The sequence below is a fragment of the Grammomys surdaster genome, unplaced genomic scaffold (genome assembly GCF_004785775.1).
Source record: "Grammomys surdaster isolate TR1022 unplaced genomic scaffold, NIH_TR_1.0 66, whole genome shotgun sequence".
Lineage (NCBI taxonomy): Eukaryota > Metazoa > Chordata > Mammalia > Rodentia > Muridae > Grammomys > Grammomys surdaster.
Window position 1 is genome coordinate 947,316 of NW_021604568.1, and position 10,565 is coordinate 957,880.

Below are 10,565 nucleotides of genomic sequence, written 5' to 3' on the forward strand. Positions count from 1 at the left end.
TGTGTGTGTGTGTGTGTGTGTGTGTGTGTGTGTGTAGGCCAGAGATAAACAAACCTTGGGTGTTGTTCCTCAGAAGACATCTACTTTTTTTTTTTGAGACAGGCTTTCTCACTTCTCCAGAGCACACCAGTTAGGCTAGGCGGGCTGCTAGCAAGCCCCAAGGGTCTGCCTTCATGGCCTCCCAACCCTGAGGTTACAAGGGATGCATAGAGCTTTATGGGTACTTGGGACCAAACTCAGGCCTTTGTGCCAACAGGACAAGAAAACATTTCACTGACTGAGTCATCTCCCCAGACCCCACCCCCAATCCCTTCTGTTTGTTTTTTGGTTGGTCCAGTCTGGCGTAAAACTCACTTTCCTCCTGCCTTGCCCTCCTGAGTGCTGGGGTTACTATAAGAACCTGTCTTTATAGAGCAGAGAGTGTGGAGCAGGTATCAGCACACACTCTGGAAAACATCCTAGCAGTGCTCACCTCAAAGGACTGGAAGGTAAGCCCCACGTGAAACCCGTCCGACACCGTGATCCTCCACACACACTCCTTGGAAGGCCTGTAGTCGTCAGGGTAGTTGGGAGATTGAATCTGGCCTGCATCTTTGGTTATGTCTCCCCCACACATGGCTTTAGAGAGAACACAAGAAAAAAAAAAAAGGATCCTTGATCGCCTTACAAACACAGGTGAACGGCTACTGGTTGCCACAAGGTGGCTCCAAGAGCCAGCGTTTTTCTCTGGCCTTAACAATACTGGCCTTGGGAAAGTTGAGTTTTAACTCTGGATAGCCATGTAGCTACCCAGAGAAAAATCTGGACTGTCCAAATTTTCAATGCATCAAGGCAAAGTGGGGCTTTGCTATAATTCCAGTTCTGTTTCTTTCTGAGACGGGAGAATTAAGACACACAGAAGCTGCTCTAGGGTGACTTCACAGCCCTTCTCTTGCATGAAATGGGTCATCTGGATAGCACCACAGTTTCTTTTCTCTGATGAAGCAAGAGTCCAGAGATGTCAGGCCCCCTGCTTGAGCTCATTCAGGTGTCCAGTTGCCACTGCCATCTCTACAGGACTCTATACCCCGATGCCTTTCATATCCCAGCTGGATTGAGAGGAGAGCTCACTGGGCTTGTGACAGTGGAAGGTTGAGTGGAAGAGCTCAGCACACTTGGCCTTTGCCTTCCAAGTGTGACAGAGGGAGTGTGCAGTCCTTAGCTCAGACCCTATGATAAGAGCTTGATTCTCTAGCAAGTTGTCCCATACACCTGGGAAGGAAGCAGGCTGCTCTAGACAGATGCTTCTCAGTGGCCACCCGCCCGACTGCTTTATCAAGAACAAACCTTCATATACAGCAAAAAAGCCCTTGCCCACGATGCTGCTGCTGCTACGGAACTCCACCCAGAGTCGGCTGTCTGAGGAGACAAGGGGCTCAGGTATCTTATCGCCACAAAACCTCCCTGGAAAGAGAAAGGACTGTTAGGTCACTGTGGACATCAGGCTCACCTCACCACAACCTGAAGGAAAGGTGGGAAGTAGGCAATGACCCTCAAAGGGACAGCTGGCCCTGCAGTCCACAGAGAAGCAAATATGGGCTCAAGAATGGTACATCTGTAAGCCCATGAAGGACAAGTCTGGATTCCAGGCACTCAAAGTACAAGAGAGAGGGCAAGTACCTTCCCTGCCACGCTGATCCTGTGGCAGATCTTGTGGTGGTCCCAGCGGTAGAGAGATGATGCTGAGCTATTGATGATGGTTATTGTTTTGTTTTGTTTTGCCTGACAATTCTGAAGACACACATCCTTCCCTTTGGGGCCCTGGGTACTCTGTTACCTTTGGCTTGGGAAGTAGGACCAGAGACCAAGAAACCAAAGCTTCCTTGCATTTGAACTAATACAAGACCAGATGCAATACTGAAGGCCCGGAGTTAAAAAAAAAAAGAGTGGCTTTCCCAGACTGATGGTGCAGAGAGACCCAGAGGGGAAGAGAGAGAGACTGGGATGAAGAACTTTGGAGGTATATCATAGAGCCCCTTAAGAATTGATTCCACATCCTCTTCCTCTAAGCTAAGACTGTGACTCAGGCAGGTTGATACAGACCACGATGAGACTGAAAGATCTGAGAGAAGAGGAAATAGTGTTGCCAGTCCCTGGAGAAAGCCTAACAGGTTAATAAGGCCCAAGAGCCCCGTGTTCTTTCTCGGTTCCAGTACGGAATTGTCTATATGGCTTGTCCAGACCTTTGTCCACGACACAGCCATGCAAAAGTTCCCCATCCCAAGCCTGATGTAACATGGAAGCATGACTTCTGACTCCTGAGCAGGTATGGAGGCCACTTTCCCACAGTTCACAGGCCTTTGGGTAGCTGTAGATTATCTCACAAGCTTGGAGGAAGGTCTATGTGGACCTGGGTGTCACCTGAGCTGCCTTGAGTTGAGACAACATGGAAACATCAGCCACCGAGCTACAGTTTAAGCCCAAGGTCTCACTATGTAGCCCAGGCTAGCATCATAGTCACTAAGTAGCCCAGGCTGGCCTCAAGCTTGCTGAATCCTCCTGCCTCAGACTCTCAAGTACTGGAATTATAAACACGTGCCACTATAACCAGCTCTCGAGTTTTAAAAAAGGCGGGCACTTTAACCCTCAGTGTATGGAAAGTCCTGGTCGAGGCACTAGACAGGACAATTATGTTTCACTCATCTGAGAAAAGTGGAAAGGCATAAGGCTGGGGACAAATTTGGTGCCACCATGGCCTTTTCCAGATGGTCAGCTCTGGTTTTAGATTCTTTGAGGAAAAACAGGGTTGAGAGCTTCCAGTCAGCTCTGCTTCCTCCTGGTTCTGGCTATCTCTAGCCATTTGGATTTGGTCTTCCTATTCGGTGAAGTAAAATTTTTGTTAAGACTTTGGCAAGGAAAACTACAGTGGAAGCATTGGGGAAATGGCTCTGTGTAAGCATTAGGATGGAAATTTGTGCCCCGGGAGTGATGTAAGAAAGCTGGGCATGGTGGTGTGTTCTTATAATTCTCACACTAGAGAGGCAGAGTCTCACTGGCTAGCCAGCCTTAAGGTGGGTGGTATCTGAAGAATGACACCCAGTGGGGGGTCCTACCTACATATGCATACATGCTCCTGAATACATGGTCACCCATGCACACACAGCATGCACGCACAGTATGCACGCATACACTCGAAGATAAAAACAGACTGGAGGCCGACACACTTTGGGAGTGGCATCTATGGTATACATGCTTATTGTGATGAGTTTTTAGAAAACAACAGGTAAGCAGGAGGGAGCGTCATGTTAAACACGAGGGAGCACCGTGTTTTAGCAAGAGGGAGCACTGTGCAGTCCGACCACAGCAGCCCTAAGCAGGACTCCTTCACCTGGCTCAGGTTTCCAATCTGTGTTTCCTTTTAAAACCCTGGCTGCCACAGTCACTGAGGACTGATTCCAAATGAGAGGGGGGAGGTCTACATTCTGTTACCTATGGACCTAACTCAAGAGAAGAACCGTCTGTCACCTCTGCCACAGGGTGATCCACCCCTGTCCAGCCCGGGTGGGTGTATTGTTCTGCCTAGGCAAATATCACACATCTCTCTGTAACTCTCACTTGACATCTCAGCCTTTGTCTTGTCAGCATCGAAGCTGTAATCAATGTCCCCCTTTGTCACTGACTGTGTCTGTGTACGATCCTATCTGAAGCATTTCACACGGACTGCCTCAGTTCATCCCCACTGGTTACAGTTTGGATCCTAAATGTGTCCAGAAAGCTCCTGGGCTGAAGGTCTGGGTCCCAGTGTAGTAATGACCATATGTAGGGCCTTGGGGGGAGGGGATTCTGAACCTTGAGGTCTCAAGCCTTATTGATGGATTAATCCATTCATTGATAGACTCGTAGCTTAAGGGCTACTTAGAGGTGGGAGAACTAGATAAATGAAAGCTTCTCCTCAAAGAATATTCTCCCCTTGTCTCATACTCTCATGTCACTATGAAGCGCCAGCAAATTCTTTTCCCTGCCAGGTGCTTCTGGTCTTGTCACCAAATTGAAAGCAATCAGGTCAAGTGACTATGGACTGAAACTACAAGCTTAAATAAACCTTTTCTCTTTCTGGCTAATTCCCCTCAGTTATTTTGTCACCACAAGGCAAATTTGACACAAACACAGTTTTTCCCTGAATCAGGTACTGTTATTATCCCCATTTCACAGATGAGAAAAGTGAGGATGAGAGCATTTGTCTGAAGTTGGAGGTGGAAGCAAGATTTGAAGCTTGGCAGTTAGAGATCCAGACTTTTGGGGCCACTATCACCATCACCACCACCACCATCAAAAGGAACTGGGGTCTAGTTCTGAACACTGTGCAGTTTTATATACAATATCGAAGTGCTTCCTGGGAATGAAAGTGCCATGTTCCCTTTCCAGCTCAGAATAAGACGAGCACAAAAGATCACTAAGCACATTTGTGCCAGTGCCAGGCTTGGCTGTTGGCCTACACTATCACTTCTGTTCATTTGGGAAATTGCCCTTGCCCAGGAAGCCTCAGTAGTGGGGCCACGCGACTCGATGGACCAGCCTGACCTTTCTAAGCTCCCCTCCCCTTTCAAGGAAACAGGATAAGGGGCTTTTGTGTATATTGTGGAAACACCAAATGCCAAGGCAGTTCTGCTGACAAAAATATGATGCTTGGGACTGCTTCATCTAACAGCAATGGGGAGGGGAATCCATGTTGAAGGACAGTGTTTAAGATTATTGGCTGGTTCTTCTGTCACCACCCCCCAGCCCCGACATATACCCTGTTAAAGGTAAGTGGCCCCTGGCACAGAAACCCCATCTGTGACTCTTAACCAGCTATGAAGTATTCTCATCTATAATTGTCTTTTGAACCCAGTAAGTGCAAACCTGGGTCACAAACAGCCTCCCTCGGAAGAGCCCGGGCAGGCTATTGGAAAACAGTCAGGGAGAGGTGTCAGTTCCTAGACCGAAATCTGGTTCCTGGGTTTAGAAGCGTTTAATAAGGATATCAAGAAGAGGAGATGCAGATGAGGACACTCCAAGTGGGCTCTGCGGGGAGTCATAAAGGGTCCATTCATAAAAAGTTATGCACGCATTATGCCTGGATTTTCACACACTGCCCTGGGAAAGAAAATGTGATGCAGAGGTTTTCAGAGCAAAGATGCCTACTTTACAATCCACCCTAATCCGCTCTCCCTCCTGCCAAAAGGGCCTTGACCTGCCTCCCAGCAGCAGATTTCATGGCATTGACCCCTCCCAGGGACCAGCTTAGCCAACACAATGCACTTGTTCCAAACACAAAAATTCACTAACGACTGCATTTGGAAACATCAGAGCAGACCAAATAGTTGGCAAAGGAGGGTGCCTGCAAATGAAGAGTGATGGTCCAGGCACCCGGCCATGCCTTGGCTGCAACACTATGTGTGTGTGTGTGTGTGTGTGTGTGTGAGAGAGAGAGAGCACGCACGCGCACACAGACACACACACACACACAGAGACAAAGAGACAGAGACAGAGGGACAGAGACAGAGAGAGACAGAGAGACGGAGAGGCAGAGATAGAGAGACAGAGACAGAGTGACAGAGAGAGAGATAAAGAGAGAGATAAAGGGAGCAATAATTCAGGTAAAATATGACTACTAACTCTACCCCCCCCCAAATCAACCCGAGCCATCACTATTACCAACTAAACTGACAAACCACACAAGTCCCATTCCAGTACTGAGCACAGCAGAGACACCAGGATCCCCACTGAGAACATTCCTGCTTGCCATTTGAGCAAAGGGACCGCCTGGAGACCAGCCCGTGTCCACTCTCTGGAGCGTGCCTTGGCTCTCTCTGGGAAACTTTGGCTCCTTCCTCCCATGGCTTTAGTCTAGCCCATTCCTGGGGTGTAGGGCTGCCAACCTCGGCAAGCAGAAACACAGGAAGCCTGGTTAACTTTGACTCCCAGATAAACAACACATGGACTGTTTCGTCTGACAACATGGGAGGGAAGGACTGTCAATATTCAGCAGTCACCTGTCCCCTTCACCAGGACATCGGAATTCTGGTTTGACTTCAGTCACTGGCTAGCTGTGAGGCCTTGTGAGGACCTTGGCTTTCCCGCACCATCAGGGATTCAGTGACTTGAAGTTATCCGTCAGGTTGAGGGTCTTCGATTCCCACGGATGAAGCTCATCCCACACAGCTTTTGTAAAATGTGACTGTGGAGGACCCAGACAGTAGACAGGTGTACAAGACACAGCACGATGCTGCCCACCACCCTAATGCTTCCTGGCTTGGCAGCGACCAGTCCATCCCTGGAAGAGCATCATTTCTGTGTGTTTGGTACTAGACAGGACTCACGAGAGGCCAACTTGATTATTTGTTGACGCACTTTTGTGAGTTCTGCTTAAGTTGTATTACAGGAGTCTTACCCAGAGGTATTTTCCAGTTTAAAAACCCCGGCTCCCAGGATCCCAGCCTTGTTGGGTAGGGGTTGGGGAGCTGGGATGCTTACATGTGTGTAGATGTACTTGCACATGTATGTGGATGCAATTTGATGTATATCTAGGTACATGTGGGGCCAGAGAACAACCTCATGTGTCTTCCTGACTCGCCACCTTACTTTTTGAGGACAGGGTCTCTTGCTGAATCTGGACCTCATTGGTTCAATTAAACTGGCTGGCTTGGGGGTTCTAGGGACCCACCTAGTTCCACTACTGCCCCCTAGTACTGAAATATAGACATACACTACAGTGCCTGGTTTTTTATGGAGGCGCTAGGGATCCAAACACTGGTCCTTATACCAGTGCAAAAGTACTTTCCTTGCTGAGTCACCTCCTGCCCCACACCCTGCCATTTTGGCACACCTGACCAATGCTGCCTGTGCCCTAGATCTCTGACTGCCACTTCCACGTCTGTTCCTTTTAGGCAAGAAACAGAACCCAGTGCAGACCAGCTCTACCCTGTCTTGGGCAGTATAACCACTTGTCTATGCCCACATTCCCATGGATACTTCCAGGGAGAACTTGACTTGTGCATCTGGACTAGGAACTACCTGATGGGTATTTTTTTTCCCAATAATGGCACACAGACCTAGCTGCTCCTAGCACTTTGGAGCATCTAAGGACACAAATTCCCACCTGTTTGTACCCTTGGGAAATTAAACTCACATCTTTCTAGATACAGGCATTTGTGGGCTATATCCATTGATAGCTGAAGACTACAGATTACTCATGCAGAAGACTACAGGTTCCCTAGAGACAGACGATCCTGTCTGGTGTGACTGTCTCATCCTGGTCTCCCAGGATCTAACACATCAGGGCATTCTTTCTCATGACCGTCTACAGCCAACTTCCCAGCAACAGCTCCTTCCCAGGTTCATCACTGGCAGCACGACAAGTGTGGCTTTTCTATTCATATGAAGGAACACGGGGGACCAAGTTATCACTAAAACCTTGGACTTCACCAGGCCAGGAGGGCATCATTCTGATCGTCCTAGCAATGAGGATACCCCACTCTCAACTGCAACACTTTCATCTGCCTCTTTGTTAGTCTGTCTCTCTCTGAAGCTCCGTTATAGCTGTCCTCTGCAGGCCAATGAGTCCCAGACTCAGCTCCCAAAACCCAAGACCACTGATTCTAGACAATATTAATCTTCTCTGATCGTCAAGAGAAATCTCTCACGGGAAGCCTTTCTCTTTTTAGTGTCTTCCTGTGATCTTTCGCTCAAAGGTCCAAGATGCCTTTGGTGGATGAGTCTGTACTCTTGTCTACTCCACAGAAGTAATCCCTGCCCATCAGAAACTCTGGAAGAGATAACCAAGCCAAGAGCAGAATAGAAATACATACACACACACACACACACACACACACACACACTCCTCTAAAATAACCACTATGGGTTCTTTACATCTCTAACTTTATTTGAGATTTATATTGTAAATTATAAAATGACCGTTGGATTCAGTCCATGCAATGGTTTAAGTAATTTAGTTTTGACAGTTTAAGACAGCACAGCTGTGCTCCTTACTTTATTAAACCGGCCCTGTTCCTCTCACTTCTGCCTGTGACAGCCGCTAACTGCAATTCCTGCAGTTAGGAATTCCTGCATCTTTACGTACATGCATGTGTTTGAAATAATTCTGTTTACACCACTCTGTAACATACTGTGCGCAGGTTACAGAGTGCTGGGAAAATCTCTCTGTATCGATATACACTCCCCTCCAGCTTTATTTTTATTGGATGGGAATTTTCGGTTGCAAAGGTGTGTCATGATTTACTCTGCTACGCCCCGCTGCTGAACATTTAAATTGCTTTGATTCTTCCCGCTTCAGTGCACCTCCCTGTCGCTGGAGCTTTGCACACTTCCCTAATTAGTTCCCTAGGAGACATTCCAAGGAGTGGAATTGCTGGGTCATAAGGCGCTGACAGTTTTTAAAAGCCTTTAGCATGTGTGGCCAAATGGAGTGGTCAGAGTTTTACAATGACAAGAGCGCCCGAGAGCTTCCTGTACCAGCTGCCACAGGGAACCTTCCCGATAGGGAGAGCCTCCCAAAGAACACACCCCATCTCTCACTCTCTGAACACCGATGTCCACTCACCCAACAGGGGGGCCTTTCTCCAGTAACCATCCCGGATTTCCACGTAATCATACCAGCACAGGCGGCTCTTAAACAAATCCATGGAGGTGAAATTTAGGATGATCTGTAAAGAATTACCATAAAGTACATTTGAACAACAAAGCCTGAAGAGTTCTGAAAGGCGCGTCTTACATGCCGATGTTCTCATGTTACCCCTTAGCATACAGAGCCCTCAGACCGCAGTAGGAACATCTTCTCAAAACACACACACACAGGAAGTCTCCTGACATCAAATAATAAACCGTAGGCGGGCTGGGGAGTAAACAGAGGGAGATGGGTCCTTTAGTTCTGTCTGGGGAGTCACTTGAGCTTTTGAAGTTGCTAGGTGGTTTACAGAAAGCAAGATGCGTTTAAAGATATGCTAGGGCAAGTTGAGACTAGGGATTTGGGAGGAGGTAAGGGGTCAGTGAGGGTCAGAGATACGAAAGGATCTTGTAACATCATCAATCATTCCAGAGGGTCTGGGGTTAGCTCAAGTGCATCCGAGCACAGCTGCGATCAGCATCCCTCAATCAGGACATCCCATTCCTGAAGTGGTATCATCTCCAAAAGCCTTCCTGAAGTCAGTCTACCCCTTCAGTTCTGCCATCTCCTGTTCTTACTGGTTGGCCACTTACTGTGTGTTACTGTGCTGTTTCTCTTCAATGTCTCCTCCTGATGGCTACCGTTGGCACAATCCCCAGACTACCCAGCTTTCCACAGCTTATAGCTCAGGTTTTTCAGACTGATCCTACCCCATGCTTAGAAAACTCCTAAAGAAATCTTATTAGTCAAACCTGCCTTATTTTCTAGACTTTCCAAGGCCAACCTGTGCCTCTTTCTCAGTGCTCTATAGGTTATAAAAGTCCTCACCGGGCCCAGGTAAGTGCCCCACGGTAAGTCCGTGCACAGATGGAACCACATGATATTTGATCTTTAGGAGTCCCCATGCTCTTTCCCTCTCAGGGGTGTTTAATCAGACAGGTTTGGCCTCACACCTCAGCTCTGCCCCTCACTGGCTCTAGAATCTTGAGGAAGTACTCGACTCTCTCATCTGGAAGACAATGTGCACACCACCAGGTTGTGAGAGAATCTGCATACAGAGTGGCTAGTGCCATGTCTGGCTGTGTCTGGCATGCAGGAAGTACTTCAAAAGCACACTTTTAAAAGTCAGACTACACTGAGTGTGTCCTTAGCATATCACAGCTGACATCCCACAGTCCCTCACAGGCCTTTCTTTCTATCGAGATCGTCACTGAGAGCGCCCACTCCTTCCCCAGGGCCAATCCCCATCCAGTGAGATTCTTCCACAGAGCCCAGTGGTCTCCTAGGAAATAAAGAATGAATGCTATGGAACAGCAGATGGGGTTGCATGTGGGTGTGTGAGTGCCATGGGCGTGTCTGTCAGATGCCTAGGGAGTGAGGAACCCACGCTGAGCGGCATCTTAAACTGAGGTGTCCCTGGGTTTCTCTCAATTTTGCATCATGCTTGTGATGAGGTGGCGGGGTTCAGGAATGCTTATAAGCTGGCCCCACAAGAATTCTTTAGTCTCTGCTCTTTTAAGATTACAGTGAGGAAATGTTAGTAAAACTTCCTTGGAAACACATTCATGGTCTGACTGAGAGGGATAATTATTCAGGCTGATTATTTTAAGTATGTTAGTGAACCATAAAGACCATCGGGGGAAGAGGTGATGAGCGAGAGGTGCTCTGAGAGTCAATCAGTTTGCTAATTACCAGCAGCTCTGGGGAAGGCCGGGTGAAGCAGAAATGGGAATAATTGTAGGAATTTCAGTGATGTGTGTTCTCTGTGCCCCCAGTGAGCACTAATAATTGAGACTTAGTGAAGCTTACATGGTTCAAACATATCACACAGTCCTGCTGTGCAGCAAGTCAACAATGTGGGGATTACCAGGCCCCTCCTCCTCTCCCTCCTCCTCCTCTTCCTCCTCCTCCTCTCCCTCCT

The 10,565-nt window shown here is 48.0% G+C and overlaps 1 protein-coding gene across 1 annotated transcript in view; it reads right to left on the bottom strand.

Annotated features, from left to right (window-relative positions):
• Tll2 (tolloid like 2) overlaps positions 1–10,565 on the bottom strand; it is a 114,296-nt gene that overhangs the window by 18,985 nt on the left and 84,746 nt on the right. The window contains exons 10-12 of the mRNA XM_028775450.1: positions 8,582–8,684; positions 1,327–1,443; positions 473–618 (exon numbers count right to left, since the gene is read on the bottom strand). Coding sequence (XP_028631283.1) covers positions 473–618; positions 1,327–1,443; positions 8,582–8,684 — 366 coding nt within the window. The remainder of the gene's footprint in view (positions 1–472; positions 619–1,326; positions 1,444–8,581; positions 8,685–10,565) is intronic.